This window comes from Phalacrocorax carbo, chromosome 8 (assembly GCF_963921805.1).
Source record: "Phalacrocorax carbo chromosome 8, bPhaCar2.1, whole genome shotgun sequence".
NCBI lineage: Eukaryota > Metazoa > Chordata > Aves > Suliformes > Phalacrocoracidae > Phalacrocorax > Phalacrocorax carbo.
In genome coordinates this window covers 13,423,744-13,448,863 of record NC_087520.1, presented here as the reverse complement: position 1 = coordinate 13,448,863, position 25,120 = coordinate 13,423,744, and the positions used below count along the sequence as shown (strand labels likewise).

The following is a 25,120-nucleotide window of genomic DNA, read 5'->3' as shown; positions in this document are numbered from 1 at the left end:
AGAATCTACCTCGCTCTGAAGCACAAGCCCAAGCTCCAGGTACTTGGACATCTGTGCAAAAAGTGTTCCAATGAGTCCAAACAACCCAGGGGAGTCTTTCACTCTGGAACTCCAACCCATCACAATCCAGCACACCAGTCCTCCACAAAGGCTCAAAGAACACAGGGCAACCACACCTCCCAAGCACTCTTCATCTACCTCGATGAAGAGCTGCTCTTCCGGCCTCCTTTTTCACCTGCATGATGAATGTCAAGCTCTTGCTTCTCCTTTCAGGCAGGCATGCTCTGCCAGAACTACACAGCAACGACCTCCATACCATGGGGCATCAGTCCCCACAGAACACTTCTCATTCATTAGCATGAGACACACCTCAAAACACCCCAAGGTAACACCGTGGCATTATCACTCAGAACATCCCCTCCATATCCAACACATCCACTCTGAGAAACGCATTAGGGTCCCTCCTCCATCCGTCCTTGCTGCCACTTCCTCACACGGTGCCTGGAAGCAGCATGAAAGGAATGAGAGCAGAGAGTGGGGCTTTGCTGGTCCAATCACAGAATATCTCAAGTTGGAAGGGACCCATAAGGATCACCGAGTCTGGCTTTCAGTCCACTCAACGCTCACTCAACCCAAGATGAAGATACCACAACTAAACAGGAACAACAGTGCATCTCTCTCTCAAACACATCCTCTTTAGGAGTGAGTGACTTACCTGTAGCATCACTGCATTATAAATCACTGGGTTATAAATCACCGGACACTCTGCATTGCTCCCTTATGCACTTGTATCGCAGGGCAACAAGGAGGGAGACCTGAAACCTAACGACATTCTCTCAACATCAACATCAGCTCAGGACAGTGGAAAAGCCATCCCACACACCGATCACCAACTGACTGAAGCTCTGCTACCTCCCGACAGCTGCCAAAATTCAGCAGTCTGCACCTCAACCACTGTTACCAACACACTGCCAACGTGAGAGAAGGACAAAAAAACCCAAAAGGAAGTGTTTGGTAAGAGGAGAGAAGAAAACCAAAACATCCCATTCCATTCACTGAAACATGGGGTCTGCCAACCTGCTGAATATGGAGAGCACTTTTCTACTCCCTACAAAGACTGAGAGCAGAGAAGTAACCACAGATTTTCAGAGAAGGGTGGCCAAATGTGATCAAAATTTGGAAAACCTTCTGCTTGATCAACACCATTCCACGTGAAAAACAAATGATCAAAGGTGCCTACAACGCATGTCTTCACATCTGGCAGGAATTGCATGGACAACACCAAGGCGTGAGGATATGCAGTACTTCTGGAGGTCCTGAGAGGATCCCAGGAAACAACCACTGTGCATCTGCCCAGGGTTTTTTACTGGAATCCTCTATCCCAAGCCCTGCAAAATGAGGTCTCCAGCTAAGCGGACATTCTCCAGTTCTTCATCAATGACACACTCTGTGTTCTACACAGCATCTCCATTTCCTCACACAAGGCTCTTCCCCGCTCAGCGTCACCCTTCCCATGACAGATGACCTAAGCCCTATTCCGTGCCACTCAGAAGATCGCTGCTACCATACCCAGACACTGCTCCACCACAACAGCATGGCCCAGCAATAAAACCCACGCTGGGCATGACACAGGCCTTTGCACGTCCTCACCTTCCCTCATGATTGGCACAAAGAACACAGGGAGGGACGCAAAGCCGCTCACTCTCTGGCAGGCTCTTCCCAGATGCCTGACCTTCACCCTGAATGTTTTGTGCCTTTTCAGCAATCTCAGATGGAAACATCTCAGAGCCGAACATTAGAGTTCTTAAGGATTCTGTGATTAGAGCTGTGACAGCTTGGAATACAAGTCACATGGATTTTATGCTTTGAATAAACCACACCAAATGCAGAAATGCAACAACACTCTTGATACCAAGTGCGAGGGAGAATTTGTACCATAGAAAACCAGCTCTGCCCTGCGCTGAAGGATGTGGCTCTAAATGCACATCTCTGAGTTAAGCACCAAAAGGGGACAAGCGACCTCTACTGAGGCCACTACCGTTTCTGATAATGCCATCTATAAACTATTCCTTCCCTCCATCCATCCTTCTTTCCCTTCTATTCTTCCTTCCTTCCTCCCTCCCTCCCTCCCTCCCTCCCTCCCTCCCTTTTTACTTGCACAGATTCCTTCTTTGCCTTTTCCTTTCCCTTCTCTGATTCTTCCTTCTGCAAGATAGTGTTGGTGTACCCTGATAATCATGGTATCACACAGAATGACAGAATGGTAGAAGTTGGAAGGGACCTCTGGAGATCATCTCATCCAACCCCGCTCTTGAGCAGGTATACCTAGAGCAGGGTGCACAGATCGCGTCCAGGCAGGTTAGGAATATTGCCAGAGAAGGAGACTCCACAACCTCTCTGGGCAGCCCGTGCCACTGCTCTGTCACCCTCAAAGTAAAGAAGTTTTTCTTCATATGCAAGTGAAACTTCCTGTGTTCCAATTTGTGCCCATTGCTCCTTGTCCTGTCGTTGGGCTCCACTTAAAAAACTCTGGCCCCATCCTCTTGACATTCACTCTTTAAGCAGTATAAGATCCCCCCTCAGTCTCCTCTTCTCCAGGCTGAACAAACCCAGGTCTCTCAGCCTTTCCTCACAAGAGAGGTGTTCTGGTCCCCTGATCATCTTTCTAGCTCTCTGCTGGACTCTCTCCAGTAGTTCCCTGTCCTTCTTGATCTGGGGAGCCCAGAAATGGATGCAATAATCCAGATGTGGCCTCACTAGGGTGGAGTAGAAGGGGAGGAAAACCTTCCTCGACCTGCTGGCCACACTCCTTTTAATGCACCCCAGCATACTGTTGGCCTTCTTGGCCACAAGGGCACAGAGCTGGCTCATGGTCAACTTGCTGTCCATCAACACTCCCAGGTTCTTCTCAGCAGAGCTGATTTCCAGGAGGTCAACACCAAACTGGTGCTGGTGCGTGTCATTGTTCCTCCCCAGGTGCAGGACCTTACACTCGCTCGTGTTGAATTTCATGAGGTTCCCCTTGGCCCAGCTCTCCAGCCTGTTCACATCTCACTGAACGGCTGCACAGCTTTCTGGTGTATCAGCCACTCCTCCCCGTTTTTTTATCAGCAGCAAACTTGCCGAGGGTACACTCTGTCCCTTCATCTAGGTCGCTGATGAATATGTTGAACAGGACAGGACGTGGTACAGGTGCCTGGGGAACACCGCTAGTTACAGGGCTCCAACCAGACTGCGCTGTTGATCACAACCCTCTGAGTTCTGCCATTCAGACAGTTCTCAATCCACCTCACTGTGCACTCACCTAACCCACACTTCCTAAGCTTACCTATGAGGATGTTATGGGAGACAGTGCCAAAAGCCTTGCTGAAGTCGAGGTAAACAACAGCCATTGGTCTCCCTTCATCGACCTGGCCAGTCATGCCATCATAGAAGGCTCTCAGGCTCATCAAGCATGATCTCCCCTTGGTGAATCCATGTTGACAACTCCTGATAACCTTCTTTTCCTCTCCATGATGGAGGGGAGGCTGACTGGCCTATAGGTTCCTGGGTCCTCCTTCCTGCCCTTTTTGAAGACTCCAGTGACATGGGCTACCCTCCAGTCCTCAGGAACCTCTCCTGTTCTCCATGACCTTTCACAGGTGATGGAGAGTGGCTTAGCAACAGCAGCTGCCAGCTCCCCCTGCACTCATCTGTGCATCCCATCGGGGCCCATGGATTTCTCTCCAAAGAGACCTAGACAAGCTGGAGAGGTGGGCCTGTGAGAAACTCATGTGGTTCAACAAGGCCAAGTGCAAGGCCTGCACCTGGGTCAGGGCGACCCCTGAGAGCAATACAGGCTGGGGGACGAAGGGACTGAGAGCAGCCCTGAGGAGAAGGACTTGGGGGTACTGGTAAACAAAAAGCTGGACATGAGCCAACAATGTGCACTTGCAGCCCAGAAAGCCAACCGTACCCTGGGCTGCATCAAAAGAAGCATGGCCAGCAGGTCGAGGGAAGTGATTCTGCCCCTCTACTCCACTCTGATGAGACCACGCCTGGAGTACTGTGTCCAGGTCAAGCGCCCTCAGCACAAGAAGGACATGGAACTGTTGGAGCGGGTGCAGAGGAGGGACACAAAACTGATCCGAGGGCTGGAGCACCTCTCCTGTGTGGACAGGCTCAGAGAGTTGGGGTTGTTCAGCCTGGAGAAGAGAAGGCTGCAGGGAGCCGTTATACTGGCCTTTCAGTACTTAGAGGGGGGCTATAGGAAAGATGAGGGCAATCTCTTTAGCAAGGCCTATTGTGACAGGACAAGGGGTAATGGCTTTAAACCAAAGGAAGGTAGATTTAGACTGGATATTAGGAAAAAATTTTTTACATTGAGGCTGGTGAAACACTGGAATGGGTTGCCCAGAGAGGCTGTGAAGGCCCCATCCCTAGAAACACTCACGGTCAGGTTGGACAGGGCTCTCAGCACCCTGATCTAGCTGAAGATATCCCCGCTCACTGCAGGCGGGGTTGGACTAGATGACCTCTAAACGTCCCTTCCAACCTAAACCATCCTATGATTCTATCATTTGTGCGGATCCAGTGCCTAAACGATCTGTAACCCAACCCTCCTCAACCAAGGGGAAGCCTTCCTTTCTCCAGATTTTCTCACTCACCTCTGGGGCTGGGATGCCTGAGGGGCAGCCTTAGCAGTAAAGGCTGAAGCAAAGAAGGCATTCAGTAACTCTGCCTTTGGCATGATGCATCCTGCATCACCAGGGCACCCACCTCTTTCAGCAGCGGACCCACAGTTTCCCCGGTCTTTCTTTTACTACCGATGTATTTGAAGAAGCCCTTCTTGTTATCCTTGACATCCCTTGCCAGATTGAGCTCCAAGTGGGCCTTGGCCTTCCTCGTTGCAATCCCCTAGACATGCTCTTCCAACACAGGCCTCTGGGGGTCCCAGGCCCCATCATCGGTGTTAAAGACGCAGGCAAACAAAACATTAAACATCTTTGCTTTGCCTACATCCCTCTCTGCGAGGCGGCCAACCTCATCAACTCACAGACTGTTGTCGTCTCTGATCCTCCTTTTGCTGTTAACATATTTTAAAAAGCCCTTTTTGTTGTCCTTCACAGTGCTGGCCAGCTTGAACTGAAACACAAGCCCAAGTCCCAGGTACTTGACATCTGTGCAAACACACTCCAGAGAGTCCAAACAACACCGGAGAGTCTCTCATTCTGGAGCTCACACCCCTCCCAGCCCTGCACCACAATCCTCCACAAAGGCTGAAAAATCACAGGGCAACCACAGCTCCTCAGCACTCGTCATACACCTTGAGGAAGAGCCATTCTTCCTGGTGCATTTTCACCTGCACGTGGAATGGCAACTTCATTTGCCCTTCCCTTTCAGGCAGACACGCAATGCCCCCAGGGAACACCTCTCCTTTGTGATCGCAAACCACCCATCACACAGCCAAACACATGCCACTAATGTAGCAGCATGACATTTCCACTGAGAACATCTCCTTGGTGTCCAGCACACCCACCCAAAGAAACACACTGAGGACACTCCTCCCTCAGTCTTTGTTGCCGCATGCTCATGTTGTGCCTGCAAGCAGCAGGAAAGGAACGAGAACAGGCAGTGGTGGTTTCTGGTCCAAACCTACAGGCATTACAATCCAGGCAACGTTCGGGCGATCCAACATAAAGATGCCACAACTGGTTAGGAAGAGGAAGAGGATCAGAAGTACACTTTTCTCTCTAAACATATCCACCTCAGGTGTGAGTGACTTACCTGTAGCGTCACTGGTTCCTTCTTCAGAAAGGAGATATTTTCAGCACAGGAAAATTGGTTTTAAAGGACATTTTCCCTTAATGTTATCACAGATTTCTGGCGAGGCTGGACAGAAAAAAAATGACTCATGTTCTGCAAAACCTGCACAGAGCCCCTTAGGCACTTCTGTCAAAGGGGAAGCAGGAAGGACATCTGAAAGCTAAGGACATTCACTCAAAGGGAAACTTAGATGAGGAGAGTAGAAAAGCCATCCTCCACACTGATGGGAAATCACCCATAACGTCTGCCACCTGACAGCTGCCGAAGTTCAGCAGTCTGCATCTCACCCACTGTTACCAACAACACATTGCCAATGTGAGAGAAAAAAAAGCAAAAAGGGTGGGCAGTTTTGGGGAGAGGAGAGAAGAGCATCTAAGGACCCCATTGCACTCTATTGAAACACAAGGTTTGTCAACATCCTGAATGCAGAGACCACTTCTTGCTCTCCCTAGCAAGACTAACACTAAGAGCAGAGACAAGACGAAGCAAGGTTCAGAGATGGCTGGCAGCATGATCCAGATTTGAAGAAGCTTCTCGTTGACCAACAATATTCCACACCAAAACCAAGTGATTAAAGGCACACAAGGCAGTTATCTGCACAAGCAGTAAGAGAAGAACATGGTGCAAGGATTTGCAGAAATTCTGGAGGTCTTGAATTTTCCCGGGGAACCACCGTTGTGTGCCAGGGATGTTCTCAAGGTTTTCTGCTGCCATCCTCTTTCCCACACCACAGGAAACAGCATCCCCACACCCAAGCACACATTCTCCAGTTTTTCCTCAATGACACAGAATGTGTTCTACCCAACATATCCATTTCAACCAGGAAAGACTCTTCTCTGCTCAAAGTCATCCTCCCAGTGACACAAGCCCAGGCCCTACTCACTACCACTCGCAGGATCACTGCCAAAACACTCAGACATTGCTCAACCCCAACAACATGCCCAGCTCCAAACCCCTCTCTTGGCATGACCCAGACCTTTGCACGTCCTCTACTTCCCTCACAATTTGCACAAAGAACATATGGAAGGCTGCAAAGCCACACAGCATCTGGCAGCCTCTTCCCAGGTGCCTAAACTTCACCCCGCATGATTTTGCCTTTTCAGCATTCTCAGATGGAAACAACATGGAGATGCATATTGCAGTTCTTAAGGACTCTGTGATTACAGCTGTCATTCTTGGACGGAAACACACCAAATGCCAAAGCACAAGCACACTCACCATATTAACTGGGTGGGAGAATTTCTATTACAGAAAAAGGGGTTGGTCTACTCCGGACGGTTTGTTGTGTAAGTGCATGTAACCAAATGAGAGAATCATGACAAGGGGACAAACCATCTCTACTGACACCAACTCTGCTAGTGCACTAGTTGGCAAAATCAAGAGCACAAAGATTACACCCACTTCATCACGTGCCCTTACAAATCCTGCGTGAAGGAGGATCAAGGAACCATCACGGCAACATCAACCAATGTTGATGGAAGCTACTATAGATGCCCACGGCTATACAAGGACAGCAGATTGAAGCACTACACACCCACAACACCTTTCTCAAAAGAAGAGGGGAAAACCTTCATCAAACAGTATTCAGCAGCCTGCAGCTCACCCCCGCTTATCAACACATTGCCTACGTCAGACCGCCAGCAGCACAAGGGACTCTTTCTGGTGCCTGATTCTCCTAACCTCAAAAGACATTGTGGACATTTCAATACCACACATGATCTCAAGATCAGGAAGGCCTCCAACTCCACACCCTTGGGAGCCTGGGAAAGGATCCTGCAAAAGCACACACTGCGCCCATCCTGCCTCATCCTTTCCTCCAGCCAACCTCCATTCCCCACCCTGAGACATGCAGTCTCAAGGCAAGCAAATGTCTCCCATTCTTGTTTTATCACCACATGGCCCACGGTCTTTCCAAGGACTACCACTTCCCTTAGACAAGTCTTCCCACTGCTCAAGGTCACCTTTCACATCACGGCATGGCCAGGACCTATTCAGTGCCACTGCCACCTTCACCTCTGCAACAGAAAAGCCACAGCCTCCTTTCCCACCTCAGGGCTCAACTGGACTTTCAGAGACCCTTCCCAGCAATGACAGCACCATAAAAATATACATACAGATCGTATCACACACACTGAGTCCAGCAGAATCTCTGCTCTTTCCAAAGGTGATGTTGGAAGAGCTCAAAATGGCAATGGCGTTGATGTCATGCTGAGAGAGAACAACCCAAACGTTGACAAGCACCCCAGCGTAATGGATGGTATTGATTCAGTGGAAGAATTCGGCTTTGGCGGTTTGTTATTGGGGCTTGGGTACGGCTGGTCTTTACAGATTTTTTTGTTTTGTTGGACAGAAGCCTTCTGGGACTTCTGTAAAGGTGTGGCTGCTCATGCACTCATTGATAGAACATCAGAACAAGCCAGCATACGTCACACTGCTGCTCTGCCCAGGAACACAAGTCCACGACCACTCCCATCAGTAACGGCACCATAAAAAGCATACAGGTGGTATCAAGCACACTGTGTTCAGCAGACACCCTGTAGTTGACCCTTCATGGTTTGAAATGCTTCCGTTACCTGAGATGGAAATGTTATACACTGGTGAGCTCTGCTCCTCCTCTGAAAACATTACACAGCTATTGGCAGAGGTGGTGGCAGGATAGCTCTAGTGGCAATGGGCATTGATCTCCTTCTGTGAGAGAGCAACCCAAATGCTGACGAGCACAGCACTGTTATGGATGGTAACTAATCTGTAGGAAAATTTGGAGCTGATTTTTTGTTTGTTTTTGAAAATACTGATACCAGCGTGATCTGCAGTCAGCAACGGTGTTGAAGCAGCAAATAGTGCCTGGGGGACTGTCACCACCACAGCCTGCCTGTTTTGCACCCCTTCAGCAAGCTCGGGTGGAAATGCTACACAGCAGCAAGCAAGAGCATCTGCAAAGCCCATGTCCTAGCCCCTCTCATCACTTCGGCAGTGACTGCATTCCACGGGAGAACAACTCCCACCCAGAACAGTAAACAGGTAACTGCTGCTGGGCGGGGAAATGCCTTTCCTTTTCCCCGCAAAGCAATAGCAGAGGGGCCCCGCCAAGGACGTGAAGGCAGGTGCAAAGGTCCCGTTCACAGCCCGAAGCACCCGACCAGCACCCACCGCCCGCAGGCCCCGGGGCTGAGCCCGGCTCCCACCACCGCCTGCCCAGGCGGCGGGCGAGAAGGGCGACTCGGGCGAGACTAGCAAAAAGGGGGAAGGGGCGAGAGGCGAGAAAGGGAGGGCCACTGACCGTGTCCAGGAGAGCGGGCGGCTCCGGCTGCGTCTCCTTCGCCGCGGGACCGGGCGGCGGCGGGAAGTTGGGGCTGAAAACCATCAGGTCGCTCTTGCCCGCGCCGTCCGCCACGCACAGGCTCCGGCTCTGGCGCTGCGAGTACGACCAGCTCCCCACTTCGCTGGCGCACACCAGCGTCGCCGGCCCGGGCCCCGACAGCACGGCCGCCCGCGGCGCCCACCGCGACGCCCCGTACAGCACCACCGCCAGCAGGAACAGGCTCGACACCGCGCAGATGGCCACCACCAGCCACACGTTCGTCGTCGCCGCCGCCGCCGCCGCCGCCGCCGCGCCGCCCTCCGCGCCCGCCGCCGGCCGCAGCCCCGCCCCCGACGAGGACGGGGACGACGAGGAGGACGAGGACGAGCCCGCGGCCGCCAGCGCCGCCTCGGCGCCCTCCACCAGCGACACGCTCAGCGTGGCCGTGGCCGAGCGCGCCGGCTCCCCGTGGTCCCGCACCACGATCACCAGCCTCTGCCGCGGGCCGTCCGCCTCCTCCAGCGCCCGCGCCGTGCTCACCTCGCCGCTGTACAGCCCCACGCGGAACGGGCCCTTCTCCCGCGGCTCCCACAGCTCGTAGCGCAGCCACGCGTTGTAGCCCGAGTCCGCGTCCACCGCGCGGATCTTCGCCACCACCTGCCCCGCCGGCGCCCCCCACGCCGCCCACGCCCACAACGCCCCCGAGCCCGGCCCCGACGCCGCCGCCGAGCCCGACGCACCGGCCCACGGCCCGCCGCCCGCCGCCGGCAGCAGCGCCGGCGCGTTGTCGTTCTCGTCCACCACGAAGACCTGCACCGTGGCGTTGCCGCACAGCGGCGGCTCCCCCGCGTCCACCGCCCGCACCTCGAACTGCAGCACCTGCACCTCCTCGTAGTCCAACGGCTGCAGCGCCCACAGCCGCCCGCTCTCCGCGTCCACCGACACGTAGCTCGACGCCGGGCGCCACCCCCCGACCACCGCCGCCGCGCCCCCGCCGCCGCCCTCCGCCACCGAGTAGCTCACGCGCCCGTTGCCCGCCTCGTCCGGGTCCCGCGCCCACAGCCGCGCCAGCTCCGCGCCCGCCGCGTTGTTCTCCCGCGCCAGCACCGTGTACACGGCCTGCGCGAACGCCGGCGCGTTGTCGTTCACGTCCGACACCGGCACCCGCACCGCGCGGCTGGCGCGCAGCGGCGGCGCCCCGCCGTCCTCCGCCCGCACCTCCACCTCGTACTCCGCCACCCGCTCCCGGTCCAGCGACTCCCGCAGCACCAGCGAGTACGAGCCCGCGAACGTCGACACCAGCCCGAACGGCGACGGCGGCCACGCCGCGCAGCGCACCCGACCGTTCGCCCCCGAGTCCCGGTCCGACACGCTCAGCAGCGCCACCACCGTCCCCACCGCCGCGTCCTCCGGCACCGGCACCGACAGCGACGTCACCCACACCTCCGGCGCGTTGTCGTTCACGTCCAGTAACTCCAGCTCCACGCTACAGTGACCCGACAGCGGGGGCGTCCCCTTATCTGTCGCTTCGATTTGTATCTCGTATGAACGGACGTCTTCATAGTCCAGGGCGCCCGTGAGCCGGATCTCGCCTGTCCTCGGATTTAAACTGAAAAGGTTTAAGCGCCCTGGAGGAAATATATTGCTGGCAGAGAACATCACGTCCGCATTGCTTCCCACGTCCGGGTCGGTGGCGTTCACCCGAGCCACCAGCGTCCCCTCTGCAGCGCTCTCCAGCAGCTGCACTTTATACACCGACTGGTTGAACTGGGGCGCGTTGTCGTTCGCGTCCAGCACAGAGATCACCACCTCCATCGTGCCCGTCAGCGGCGGCCGGCCCCCGTCACTCGCCGTCACCACCAGCCGGTGCACAGCCACCGTCTCCCGGTCCAGCGGTTTCGCGAGCACCAGAAACACAGAATTCCTCTTTACATCAGCAGATTTAACATCGAGGATAAAGTGCTCGCTGGGGCTGAGTGTGTAGGAGAGCTGCGCGTTGGCTCCGATATCTGCATCCGACGCGCCCTCCAGCGGGAACCGAGACCCGGGAGGGGAGTTCTCTGATAAATTCAGATTTTTCCGGGCGGCGGGGAAGAGCGGGGCGTTGTCGTTGATGTCGGTCACCTCCAGCTCCACGTGGAAGACGCGCAGCGGCCGCTCCACCAGCACCTCCAGGCGCAGGGCGCACGGCGCGCTCTTCCCGCACAGCTCCTCCCGGTCCAGCCGCGAGCTCACCACCAGCGCCCCGCTCGCCCCGCTCACCTCCACGCTCGCCCGCCGGCCCTGCGCCACCAGCCGCAGCCGCCGCGCCTCCGGATCCACCGCCTCCAGGCCCAGGTCCTGCGCCAGGCGCCCCACCACCGTCCCGGCCTTGGCTTCCTCCGGCACCGAGTAGCGCACCTGCCCGCCGACCAGCGCCCAGGCCGCCTGCAGCACCAGCACACGCACCGCGGGCCCCCACCACACGCCCATCGCCGCCGCCGCCGCCTCCACCCGCCCGGGCCCCGCACGGCTCCCCGCCGCCGCACGGACGCGCCGGCTCTCCTGCCCGCCCCGCGCCGCCCCCCCGCGCTCACAGCCGGGCTCTCCGCCGCACCGGGGCGGAGCCGCCTCGCCGCTCCGCCGCCGTTTCTGAGCCTGCAGCGACACCGTGTGCTGCTCCGCCGCCTCACACGCTCCCCACGCTCGCCCGCGCCTCCGCACCCGCGCTCGGCACCTCCGCTGCCGGCTGTTGTTCTTCCCTCCTCTTGACTTTTCTTCTCGCTATTTTCTTTCTCTCTTTCTTTCTATTTTTATTTCTTTTGCCATTATGCCAGGCTCTTTCGTTGTGTGGATTCCTTTCGTCCCTGCTTCCTTTCTCGTTCTTCTTCTCGCCTTTTTCCCCTCCAGTTACCATACTTCGGTTTTCACTTTCTTTCTCTTTCCCTTTCACAACACTTCTCTTTCTTCTCCTTTTCGTTCTTGCCCTGCCGTACCCCAATCTTTACTCACCTTTCCCCTCTCTTGCCATCCTTCTCTCTTCTTTACACCCGCTCGCAGCTCACCAGTCGCCTCCGGCGCCGCGGCGGAGGCCGGCAAAGACGGAGCCATCACCGGTAATTACCCGGTATCACCGCCGGAGCGCCGTACTCTAACCAAGGGGGCGGCTGTCGGGACCAGGTCTGTTCAGCGGCTTAGAGCTAAGGTCCGTGCGTGCTGGTAATCTATCATCGCTTCCTTCCTACCTTCCTTCCTATTCCTTCTTCCCTTCTATTCTTTCATTCTTCCCGCTTTCCTTCCTTTTAAATTTCGCATTCCTTCCTTGCCTTTTTGCTTTCATTTTCTGAGTCTTCCTTCTGCAAACAAAGTTCGTGCACCCTGGTACTCTTCTCCATGGTCTCTTCCTTTTTTTCTCTTCTTTGTCATCTTCCTTCCTTCCCTCCTTCCATCATTGCTTCTTCCTTTCTGCCTTTCTTCCTCTCACCATCTTTCCGTGTACAGTGATAGCAGATGTGCATGCTAGTTTATCGTGCATTGATCATGCAATTTTAATTTATTATTTTATCTTAGTTCTTTCTATTGCTTGCTTTGTTCTGCTTTGCTTTTCCTTCTCTGTTGTTTCTTCCTTCTCTCCTTTCTCTTTCTTGTACTTCTGCTCTCTTCCCAGCCCTTTCCTCCTCTTCCCTTTCTCCATTTTTGACTCTTCTTTCTACTCATACCAACGTGGTTTGTACACGACTACACCACGTTCGCCATGCGGTAAGAATATGCCCTCTGGCAACAGCTCTTTCCCCTTCCTCACCACTTTACATCAAGCCCGGCACAGCGTCCCTGAGTAACAAGGAAGCCGAGATTCTCAGCTTCATTCAGCACATAGACACAACATCAGTGCATCCATGTAATCTCCTCTGTCAGCTCTTCCTTCCTTTTTTCCAATTGATTCCTTCCATCTGTCTTTCCTCCTTCCTTGCTTTTTCATTTGCATACAGTCCTTTTCCCCATCTTCCCTTCTCTTTCATTTCTTCATTATTTTATTCTTCCTTCCTTCCTTCCTTTTTCTTTACATACAGTCCTGTTTCCATTTCCTTCTTTCCTTCTTTCTTTCTTCCTCCTTCTTTTTCTCCTCCTTCTTAATTCTTCCTCTCTTCCTTTCTCTTCCTTTCATCTTTTTCCTCTTTCCTCCTTCTTTTCCTTCTCTCCCTTCTTTTTTGCCCCAACCTGCCCTACCCTTGCCTCCCCTTGTCTCCTAGTTCCATCCTTATCTCTTCCTTTTCCCTTTTAACAAAACATTTTCTACATGTCTACACCACGCTCAACATGAAGCACAAACGTGCCCTTTGGCAAGACCTCTCGTTCATCTTTCCTGTTGCCCTCCAACCACCCAGACGGGGAACAACCTTCCTGCTTTCCTCCCATCTACGCAAGACAGACAGAGTGCACCTTCACCTCCACTTGTCGAAGGAAGACCACACTCTTCAGCCTCTGTCCTCTCAAGAGCAGAATTCACCTCGCTCTGAAGCACAGGCCAAGCTCCAGGTACTTGGACATCTGTGCAAAAAGTGTTCCAATGAATCCAAACAACCCAGGGGAGTCTTTCACTCTGGAACTCCAACCCACCACAATCCAGCACACCAGTCCTCCAAGAAGGCTCAAAGAACACAGGGCAACCACACCTCCCAAGCACTCTTCATCTACCTCGATGAAGAGCTGTTCTTCCAGCCTTCTTTTTCACCTGCATGATGAATGTCAAGCTCTTGCTTCTCCTTTCAGGCAGGCATGCTCTGCCAGAACTACACAGCAACGACCTCCATACCATGGGGCATCAGTCCCCACAGAACACTTCTCATTCATTAGCATGAGCCACACCTCAAAACACCCCAAGGTAACACCGTGGCATCATCACTCAGATCATCCCCTCCGTACCCAACACATCCACTCTGAGAAACGCATTAGGGTCCCTCCTCCATCCGTCCTTGCTGCCACTTCCTCACACGGTGCCTGGAAGCAGCACAAAAGGAATGAGAGCAGAGAGTGGGGCTTTGCTGGTCCAATCATAGAATATCTCAAGTTGGAAGGGACCCACAAGGATCACCGAGTCTGGCTTTCAGTCCACTCAACGCTCACTCAACCCAAGATGAAGATACCACAACTAAACAGGAACAACAGTGCATCTCTCTCTCAAACACATCCTCTTTAGGAGTGAGTGACTTACCTGTAGCATCACTGGTCGCGTCTTCAGAAAGGAAATATTTTCAGGGCAGGGCAATCGGTTTGAAGGGACGTTTCCCCTTAACATTATCATGGATTTCTGGGGAAGATGGATAGAATAAAAGGACCCGCATTCTGCAAAAGCCCGGAGGGTTATGTATCACTGGACACTCTGCATTGCTCCCTTATGCACTTGTATCGCAGGGCAACAAGGAGGGAGACCTGAAACCTAACGACATTCTCTCAACATCAACATCAGCTCAGGACAGTGGAAAAGCCATCCCACACACACCAATCGCCAACTGACTGAAACTCTGCTATCTCCCGACAGCTGCCAAAATTCAGCAGTCTGCACCTCAACCACTGTTACCAACACATTGCCAACGTGAGAGAAGGACAAAAAAAAAAAAACAAAAGGAAGTGTTTGGTAAGAGGAGAGAAGAAATCCAAAACATCCCATTCCGTTTGATGAAACACAGGGTCTGCCAACTTGCTGAATATGGAGAGCACTTTTCTACTCCCTACAAAGACTGAGAGCAGAGAATTAACCAAGCAGATGTTCAGAGAAGGGTGGCCAAATGTGATCAAAATTTGGAAAACCTTCTGCTTGATCAACACCATTCCATGTGAAAAACAAATGATCAAAGGTGCCTACAACGCATGTCTTCACATCTGGCAGGAATTGCATGGACAACACCAAGGCGTGAGGATATGCAGTACTTCTGGAGGTCCTGAGAGGATCCCAGGAAACAACCACTGTGCATCTGCCCAAGGTTTTTTACTGGAATCCTCTATCCCAAGCCCTGCAAAATGAGGTCTCCAGCTAAGCAGACATTCTCCAGTTCTTCATCAATGACACACTCTGTGTTCTACACAGCATCTCCATTTCCTCACACAAGGCTCTTCCCCGCTCAGCGTCACCCTTCCCATGACAGATGACCTAAGCCCTATTCCGTGCCACTCAGAAGATCGCTGCTACCATACCCAGACACTGCTCCACCACAACAGCATGGCCCAGCAATAAAACCCATGCTGGGCATGACACAGGCCTTTGCACGTCCTCACCTTCCCTCATGATTGGCACAAAGAACACAGGGAGGGATGCAAAGCCGCTCACTCTCTGGCAGGCTCTTCCCAGATGCCTGACCTTCACCCTGAATGTTTTGCGCCTTTTCAGCAATCTCAGATGGAAACACCACAGAGCTGAAGGTTAGACTTCTTAAGGATTCTGTGATTAGAGCTATGACAGACTGATCCCAAGCTGGATGGATTTTATTTTTCAAGCGAACAACACCAAATGGTGAAGTGCAAGAACACTCACCGTATCAACTGTGTGGGACAACTTCTACCATAGAACACCAGAGCTAGCCTACTCTGAAGGATATGGCATGTACCTGTGCATCTGTGAGTTAAGCATGAGAAGGGGACATGCCGTCTCTACTGAGGCCACCTGTGGAAGTGCACAAGCAGGGGAAGTAAAAAGTAAAAAGATTACACCCACATCTTCAGCACATCTGCTTACAAATCCCACTTGAGGAGCAGTACACAACCATACTGGCAATATCAACCCACATGGAAGTTACTATGGATGCCCATGCTTTCCTTTCCCACCTCAGGGCTCACTCCAGATTTTGCAGGCACTTCCCAGCAATGAGACCGCCAGAAAAAAAAAAAAACAACAAAACAAAGGTATCATAGGCACGGTGGCAGCAGACTATCTGCTGATGACCCTTCATGTTTTGCAAGGTTTCAGCTGTCTCAGATGGAAATGTGGCAGACCTGGTAGCAATACTCTTCCTAAAGGTGATGTTGCGACAGCTCTAAATAGCAATGCCATTGGTTTCATCCTCTGAGAGAAAACCAAAATGTTGAGGACCACAGCGTAACAGATGATATCAACTGTGGGGGAGAACTTGCTTTTGGTCTTGTTGGTTAGGGGTAGATCTTTGAGTTTGCATTCTTTCTTTGGGTTGGTTTGCTTTTATTGTTTTGGGTTTTGTTTTGGTTTTTTTTATTCTTGTCAGAAAAGGTGATTTCCAGGGCTTCTGTAATGATGTGGCTCTTGATACAAATTCCAAAAGAACATCAAAAGAGGCCAGCGTTTTTCACACTACTTCTCTGGTTCAGAACGCAAATTGACAACCTCGGGAATGGGGGTGGGGGTGGTGCAGAAAAAGAAAATTCCCATTTTGAACACTTACCTTGGGTCAAACTCTTCTGCCTGAATACTTTATGCTGCTAAGTAGAGTAACATCATTATTGGGAAATAAACATAGGAGAAGTCCACAACACCTTCCCTATGTTTTTAATGACTCTAGTGGTACAACAAAATGGAGAATGACTACAGCCATTACAGTCCAGGCAACATTCAGGCAATCCAACATAAAGATGCCACAAGTGAATAGGAGCAAAAGTACACCTGTCTCTCAAAACACCACATCCACCTCAGGTGTGAGTGACTTACCTGTTGCTTCTTCAGAAAGGAAATATCTTCACGATAGGAGAATTGGTTTTAAAGGACAACATTTTCCCTTAACATTATCACAGATTTATGGGGATGATGGACAGAAAAAAAGGACTCATGTTCTGCAAAACCTGCACAGTGTCCCTTATGTACTTCTATCACAGGGGAAGCAGGAAGGACACCTGAAAGCAAAGGACATTCTCTCAAAGGGAAACTTAGATCAGGAGAGTGGAAAAGCCATCCCCCTACACTGACTGGAAAACATCCAAACATTGGCAAACTGACAGCTGCCTAAATTCAGCAGTCTGCATCTCACCCACTGTTACCAACATATTGCCAATGTGAGAGGGGGAAAAAAAAAACGCAAAAGGGTGGGCGGTTTAGTGAGAGGAGACAAGAAAACCAAAGGACCCCATTCCACTCTGTTGAAACTCAAGGCCTGTCAACATCCTGAATGCAGAGACCACTTCTTGCCCTCCCTAGCAAGACTACGAGTGGAGACAAGACCAAGCAAGGTTCAGAGATGGCTGGCAGCATGATCCAAATGTCAAAAAGCTTCTGTTTGACCAACAACATTCCACAATAAAACCAAGTGATTAAAGGCACATATGGCAGTTACTTTCACAAGCAGCAATACCATGGAAAACATCACGGGGCGACGATATTCAGGATTTCTGGAGGTCCTGGAAGGATACTGGGGAAACAGCACTGTGCGCCAGGGCTGTTGTCAAGGTTTTTTGATGGCATCCTCTATCCCACACCATTGGAAATGGCATTCTTAAGGACTCTGTGATTGAAGCTGTGATTACAGCTCAGATGCCACTCTGCACAGATTTCATTCTTGGATGGAAACACACCAAATGCCAAAGCACAAGCACACTCACCATATCAACTGTGTGGGAGAATTTCTACCATAGAAAAAGTTAGTTGGGATCCTCGGCAGGGATTGTTGTGTATGTGCATGTACATGAGATATGCAGAAATTCTGGAGGTCTTGAAGGATCCCGGGGAACCACTGTTGTGTGCCAGGGATGTTCTCAAGGTTTTCTACTGCCATCCTCTATCCCACACCATAGGAAATAGCATCTCCACACCCAAGCAGACATTCTCCAGTCTTTCCTCATGACACAGAACGTGTTCTACCCAGCGTCTCCATTTCCACCAGGAAAGACTCTTCCCTGCTGTTGTGGTTCAGCCTCAGCGGGCAACTAAACACCACGCAGCCACTCGCTCACTCCCCCCCACCCCTGTGGGATGGGGAAGAGAATCGGAAGAGCAAAAGAACTTGTGGATTGAGACAAGCACAGTTTAATAATTACAATAAAATAATAATTATAATAATGGTTATGATAATAATGACAATAATGTTAATATAATAAAATGGAAAAGGAAAAAAAAAAGGAAAAAAACCACAGAAACACAAACAATACAGCCGCTCACCACCTGCCGACCGAGTCTGCCCGGCCCCGAGCCGTGATTGCTGCCTCCCTCCCCTGGCCAGCTCCTCCCAGGTAACATACTGGGCATGACGTCGTATGGTACGGAATATCCCTTTGGTCAGTTTGATTTTGCTCTCTTAGCTGTGCACCCTCCCCTCCCAGCTTCTTGAGCACCCAGAGCATGGGAAGCTAGAAAAGTCCTTGACTAGTACAAGCACTACCCAGCAACTGACAAAACATCTGTGTGTTATCTCAACATTTTTTTCATGCTAAGCTCAAAGCACAGCACTATGCCAGCTAGAGTGAAGAAAATTAACTCTATCCCAGCTAAAATCACGACACCTGCTCAAAGTCATCCTCCCAGTGACACAAGCCCAGGCCCTACTCACTACCACTCGCAGGATCACTGCCAAAACACTCAGACATTGCTCAACCCCAACAACATGCCCAGCTCCAAACCCCTCTCTTGGCATGACCCAGACCTTTGCACGTCCTCTACTTCCCTCACAATTTGCACAAAGAACATATGGAAGGCTGCAAAGCCACACAGCATCTGGCAGCCTCTTCCCAGGTGCCTAAACTTCACCCCGCATGATTTTGCCTTTTCAGCATTCTCAGATGGAAACAACATGGAGATGCATATTGCAGTTCTTAAGGACTCTGTGATTACAGCTGTCATTCTTGGACGGAAGCACACCAAATGCCAAAGCACAAGCACACTCACCATATTAACTGGGTGAGAGAATTTCTAGTACAGAAAAAGGGGTTGGTCTACTCCGGACGGTTTGTTGTGTACATGCATGTAACCAAATGAGAGAATCATGACAAGGGGACAAACCATCTCTACTGACACCGACTCTGCTAGTGCACTAGTCGGCAAAATCAAGAGCACAAAGATTACACCCACTTCATCATGTGCCCTTACAAATCCTGCGTGAAGGAGGATCAAGGAACCATCACGGCAACATCAACCAATGTTGGTGGAAGCTACTATAGATGCCCACAGCTATACAAGGACAGCAGATTGAAGCACTACACACCCACAACACCTTTCTCAAAAGAAGAGGGGAAAACCTTCATCAAACAGTATTCAGCAGCCTGCAGCTCACCCCCGCTTATCAACACATTGCCTACGTCAGACAGCCAGCAGCACAAGGGACTCTTTCTGGTGCCTGATTCTCCTAACCTCAAAAGACATTGTGGACATTCAATACCACACATGATCTCAAGATCAGGAAGGCCTCCAACTCCAGACTTTTGGGAGCCTGGGAAAGGATCCTGCAAAAGCACACACTGCGCCCATCCTGCCTCATCCTTTCCTCCAGCCAACCTCCATTCCCCACCCTGAGACATGCAGTCTCAAGGCAAGCAAATGTCTCCCGTTTGTGTTTTTTATCACATGGCCCACGGTCTTCCCAAGGTCTACCACTTCCCTCAGACAAGTCTTCCCACTGCTCAAGGTCACCTTTCACATCACGGCATGGCCAGGACCTATTCAGTGCCACTGCCACCTTCACCTCTGCAACAGAAAAGCCACAGCCTCCTTTCCCACCTCAGGGCTCAACTGGACTTTCAGAGACCCTTCCCAGCAATGACAGCACCATAAAAATATACATACAGATCGTATCACACACACTGAGTCCAGCAGGATCTCTGCTCTTTCCAAAGGTGATGTTGGAAGAGCTCAAAATGGCAATGGCGTTGATGTCATGCTGAGAGAGAACAACCCAAACGTTGACAAGCACCCCAGCGTAATGGATGGTATTGATTCAGTGGAAGAATTCGGCTTTGGCGGTTTGTTATTGGGGCTTGGGTACGGCTGGTCTTTACAGATTTTTTTGTTTTGTTTTGTTGGTCAGAAGCTTTCTGGGACTTCTGTAAAGGTGTGGCTGCTCATGCACTCATTGATAGAACATCAGAACAAGCCAGCATACGTCACACTGCTGCTCTGCCCAGGAACACAAGTCCACGACCACTCCCATGAGTAACGGCACCATAAAAAGCATACAGGCGGTATCAAGCACACTGTGTTCAGCAGACACCCTGTAGTTGACCCTTCATGGTTTGAAATGCTTCCGTTACCTGAGATGGAAATGTTATACACTGGTGAGCTCTGCTCCTCCTCTGAAACATTACACAGCTATTGGTAGAGGTGGTGGCAGGATAGCTCTAGTGGCAATGGGCATTGATCTCCTTCTGTGAGAGAGCAACCCAAATGCTGACGAGCACAGCACTGTTATGGATGGTAACTAATCTGTAGGAAAATTTGGAGCTGATTTTTTGTTTGTTTTTGAAAATACTGATACCAGCGTGATCTGCAGTCAGCAACGGTGTTGAAGCAGCAAATAGTGCCTGGGGGACTGTCACCACCACAGCCTGCCTGTTTTGCACCCCTTCAGCAAGCTCGGGTGGAAATGCTACACAGCAGCAAGCAAGAGCATCTGCAAAGCCCATGTCCCAGCCCCTCTCATCACTTCGGCAGTGACTGCATTCCACGGGAGAACAACTCCCACCCAGAACAGTAAACAGGTAACTGCTGCTGGGCGGGGAAATGCCTTTCCTTTTCCCCGCAAAGCAATAGCAGAGGGGCCCCGCCAAGGACGTGAAGGCAGGTGCAAAGGTCCCGTTAACAGCCCTAAGCACCCGACCAGCACCCACCGCCCGCAGGCCCCGGGGCTGAGCCCGGCTCCCACCACCGCCTGCCCAGGCGGCGGGCGAGAAGGGCGACTCGGGCGAGACTAGCAAAAAGGGGGAAGGGGCGAGAGGCGAGAAAGGGAGGGCCACTGACCGTGTCCAGGAGAGCGGGCGGCTCCGGCTGCGTCTCCTTCGCCGCGGGACCGGGCGGCGGCGGGAAGTTGGGGCTGAAAACCATCAGGTCGCTCTTGCCCGCGCCGTCCGCCACGCACAGGCTCCGGCTCTGGCGCTGCGAGTACGACCAGCTCCCCACTTCGCTGGCGCACACCAGCGTCGCCGGCCCGGGCCCCGACAGCACGGCCGCCCGCGGCGCCCACCGCGACGCCCCGTACAGCACCACCGCCAGCAGGAACAGGCTCGACACCGCGCAGATGGCCACCACCAGCCACACGTTCGTCGTCGCCGCCGCCGCCGCCGCCGCCGCCGCCGCGCCGCCCTCCGCGCCCGCCGCCGGCCGCAGCCCCGCCCCCGACGAGGACGGGGACGACGAGGAGGACGAGGACGAGCCCGCGGCCGCCAGCGCCGCCTCGGCGCCCTCCACCAGCGACACGCTCAGCGTGGCCGTGGCCGAGCGCGCCGGCTCCCCGTGGTCCCGCACCACGATCACCAGCCTCTGCCGCGGGCCGTCCGCCTCCTCCAGCGCCCGCGCCGTGCTCACCTCGCCGCTGTACAGCCCCACGCGGAACGGGCCCTTCTCCCGCGGCTCCCACAGCTCGTAGCGCAGCCACGCGTTGTAGCCCGAGTCCGCGTCCACCGCGCGGATCTTCGCCACCACCTGCCCCGCCGGCGCCCCCCACGCCGCCCACGCCCACAACGCCCCCGAGCCCGGCCCCGACGACGCCGCCTCGCCCGACGCACCGGCCCACGGCCCGCCGCCCGCCGCCGGCAGCAGCGCCGGCGCGTTGTCGTTCTCGTCCACCACGAAGACCTGCACCGTGGCGTTGCCGCACAGCGGCGGCTCCCCCGCGTCCACCGCCCGCACCTCGAACTGCAGCACCTGCACCTCCTCGTAGTCCAACGGCTGCAGCGCCCACAGCCGCCCGCTCTCCGCGTCCACCGACACGTAGCTCGACGCCGGGCGCCACCCCCCGACCACCGCCGCCGCGCCCCCGCCGCCGCCCTCCGCCACCGAGTAGCTCACGCGCCCGTTGCCCGCCTCGTCCGGGTCCCGCGCCCACAGCCGCGCCAGCTCCGCGCCCGCCGCGTTGTTCTCCCGCGCCAGCACCGTGTACACGGCCTGCGCGAACGCCGGCGCGTTGTCGTTCACGTCCGACACCGGCACCCGCACCGCGCGGCTGGCGCGCAGCGGCGGCGCCCCGCCGTCCTCCGCCCGCACCTCCACCTCGTACTCCGCCACCCGCTCCCGGTCCAGCGACTCCCGCAGCACCAGCGAGTACGAGCCCGCGAACGTCGACACCAGCCCGAACGGCGACGGCGGCCACGCCGCGCAGCGCACCCGACCGTTCGCCCCCGAGTCCCGGTCCGACACGCTCAGCAGCGCCACCACCGTCCCCACCGCCGCGTCCTCCGGCACCGGCACCGACAGCGACGTCACCCACACCTCCGGCGCGTTGTCGTTCACGTCCACCACCTCCAACACCACCCTGCAGTGACCCGACAGCGGGGGCGTCCCTTTGTCTCTCGCTTCAATACGAAAATGAATGATTTTGACTTCTTCGAAGTCCAGGGCGCCCGTGAGTCGCATCTCGCCCGTCTTCGGGTTGACGGTAATAATATCTTCTTCACTCACGGGGTAGAAGCTGGTCACCGTGTACGTCACCTCGCTGTTTATTCCCTCGTCCGGATCCGTGGCGTTCACCCGAGCCACCAGCGTCCCCTCTGCAGCGCTCTCCGGCAGCTGCACTTTATACACCGACTGGTTGAACTGGGGCGCGTTGTCGTTCGCGTCCAGCACAGAGATCACCACCTCCATCGTGCCCGTCAGCGGCGGCCGGCCCCCGTCACTCGCCGTCACCATCAGTCGGTGCACAGCCACCGTCTCCCGGTCCAGCGGTTTCGTTAAAACAATATCGGGTACAATAGTCCCTTCATTTGATTTTTCTAAATCGAGACGGAAACTGTCGCTGGGGCTGAGTGTGTAGGAGAGCTGCGCGTTGGCTCCGATATCTGCATCCGACGCGCCCTCCAGCGGGAACCGAGACCCCGGCAGCGACGATTCCGCGATGCTGAGGTTTTTCCGGGCGGCGGGGAAGAGCGGGGCGTTGTCGTTGATGTCGGTCACCTCCAGCTCCACGTGGAAGACGCGCAGCGGCCGCTCCACCAGCACCTCCAGGCGCAGGGCGCACGGCGCGCTCTTCCCGCACAGCTCCTCCCGGTCCAGCCGCGAGCTCACCACCAGCGCCCCGCTCGCCCCGCTCACCTCCACGCTCGCCCGCCGGCCCTGCGCCACCAGCCGCAGCCGCCGCGCCTCCGGATCCACCGCCTCCAGGCCCAGGTCCTGCGCCAGGCGCCCCACCACCGTCCCGGCCTCGGCTTCCTCCGGCACCGAGTAGCGCACCTGCCCGCCGACCAGCGCCCAGGCCGCCTGCAGCACCAGCACACGCACCGCGGGCCCCCACCACACGCCCATCGCCGCCGCCGCCGCCTCCACCCGCCCGGGCCCCGCACGGCTCCCCGCCGCCGCACGGACGCGCCGGCTCTCCTGCCCGCCCCGCGCCGCCCCCCCGCGCTCACAGCCGGGCTCTCCGCCGCACCGGGGCGGAGCCGCCTCGCCGCTCCGCCGCCGTTTCTGAGCCTGCAGCGACACCGTGTGCTGCTCCGCCGCCTCACACGCTCCCCACGCTCGCCCGCGCCTCCGCACCCGCGCTCGTCACACCTCCGCTGCCGGCTGGTCTTCCTTCCTCCTCTTGCTTTTTCTTCTCTTTATTTTGTCTCTCTTTCTTTCTCTCATTATTTCTTTTGCCATTATGCCACTCTCCTTCGTTGTGTGGATTATTTTTGTCCCTGCTTCCTTTCTCGTTCTTCTTCTCGCCTTTTTTCCCTCCAGTTATCATTCATCGTTTTTCTCGCTCTTTCTCTTTGCCTTTCACAACACTTCTCTTTCTTCTCCTTTTCGTTCTTGCCCTGCCGTACCCCAATCTTTACTCACCTTTCCCCGCTCTTGCCATCCTTCTCTCTTCTTTACACCCGCTCGCAGCTCACCAGTCGCCTCCGGCGCCGCGGCGGAGGCCGGCAAAGACGGAGCCATCACCGATAATTACCCGGTATCACCGCCGGAGCGCCGTACTCTAACCAAGGGGGCGGCTGTCGGGACCAGGTCTGTTCAGCGGCTTAGAGCTAAGGTCCGTGCGTGCTGGTAATCTATCATCGCTTCCTTCCTACCTTCCTTCCTATTCCTTCTTCTCTTCTATTCTTTCATTCTTCCCGCTTTCCTTCCTTTCAAATTTCAGATTCCTTCCTTGCCTTTTTGCTTTCATTCTCTGAGTCTTCCTTCTGCAAGACAGAGTTGGTGCACCCTGGTACTCTCCTCTATGGTCTCTTCCTTTTTTTTCCTCTCTTTGTCATCTTCCTTCCTTCCCTCCTTCCATCATTCCTTCCTTCCTTTCTGCCTTTCCTCCTCTCACCATCTTTCCGTGTACAGTGATAGCAGATGTGCATGTTAGTTTATCGTGCATTTATCGTGCAATTTTAATTTATTATTTTATCTTAGTTCTCTCTATTGCTTGCTTTGTTCTGCTTTGCTTTTCCTTCTCTGTTGTTTCTTCCTTCTCTCCTTTCTCTTTCTTGTACTTCTGCTCTCTTCCCAGCCCTTTCCTCCTCTTCCCTTCCTCCCTTTTTGCCTCTTCTTTCTACCCATACCAACATGGTTTGTACACGACTACACCACGTTCGCCACGTGGTAAGAATATGCCCTCTGGCAACAGCTCTTTCCCCTTCCTCACCACTTTACATCAAGCCTGGCACAGCGTCCCTGAGTAACAAGGAAGTCGAGATTCTCAGCTCCATTCAGTACATAGACATAACATCAGTGCATCCTGGTAATCTCCTCTGTCAGCTCTTCCTTCCTTTTTTGCCACTTCCTTCCTTCCTTCTGTCCGTCTTTCCTCCTTCCTTGCTTTTTCATTTGCATACAGTCCTTTTCCCCGTCTTCCCTTCTCTTTCATTTCTTCATTCTTTCATTCTTCCTTCTTTGCTTTTTCGTTGCATACAGTCCTTTTCCACATGTTCGTTTCTCTTTCATTTCTTCATTTCTTTATTCTTCCTTCCTTT

General features: G+C 54.0%; 2 protein-coding genes across 2 annotated transcripts; both read right to left on the bottom strand.

Moving 5' to 3' along the window:
• Positions 1–8,767: 8,767 nt before the first annotated feature.
• Positions 8,768–11,831, bottom strand: LOC135314603 (protocadherin alpha-2-like). The gene has a single exon (XM_064458158.1). It carries the CDS (start codon positions 11,576–11,578, stop codon positions 8,768–8,770), a length of 2,811 nt encoding a protein of 936 aa, XP_064314228.1. The 5' UTR covers positions 11,579–11,831.
• Positions 11,832–20,677: 8,846 nt separating this feature from the next.
• LOC135314702 (protocadherin alpha-2-like) lies at positions 20,678–23,879 on the bottom strand. The gene has a single exon (XM_064458801.1). The coding sequence runs from the start codon at positions 23,478–23,480 to the stop codon at positions 20,832–20,834; it is 2,649 nt and encodes an 882-aa protein (XP_064314871.1). The 5' UTR covers positions 23,481–23,879; the 3' UTR covers positions 20,678–20,831.
• Between the last annotated feature and the right edge of the window lie 1,241 nt (positions 23,880–25,120).

What these genes read in the sequence shown, in the direction of transcription:
- LOC135314702 (XM_064458801.1), bottom strand. Translation starts at nt 23,480, where the DNA reads ATGGGCGTGTGGTGGGGGCCCGCGGTGCGTGTGCTGGTGCTGCAGGCG.
- LOC135314603 (XM_064458158.1), bottom strand. Translation starts at nt 11,578, where the DNA reads ATGGGCGTGTGGTGGGGGCCCGCGGTGCGTGTGCTGGTGCTGCAGGCG.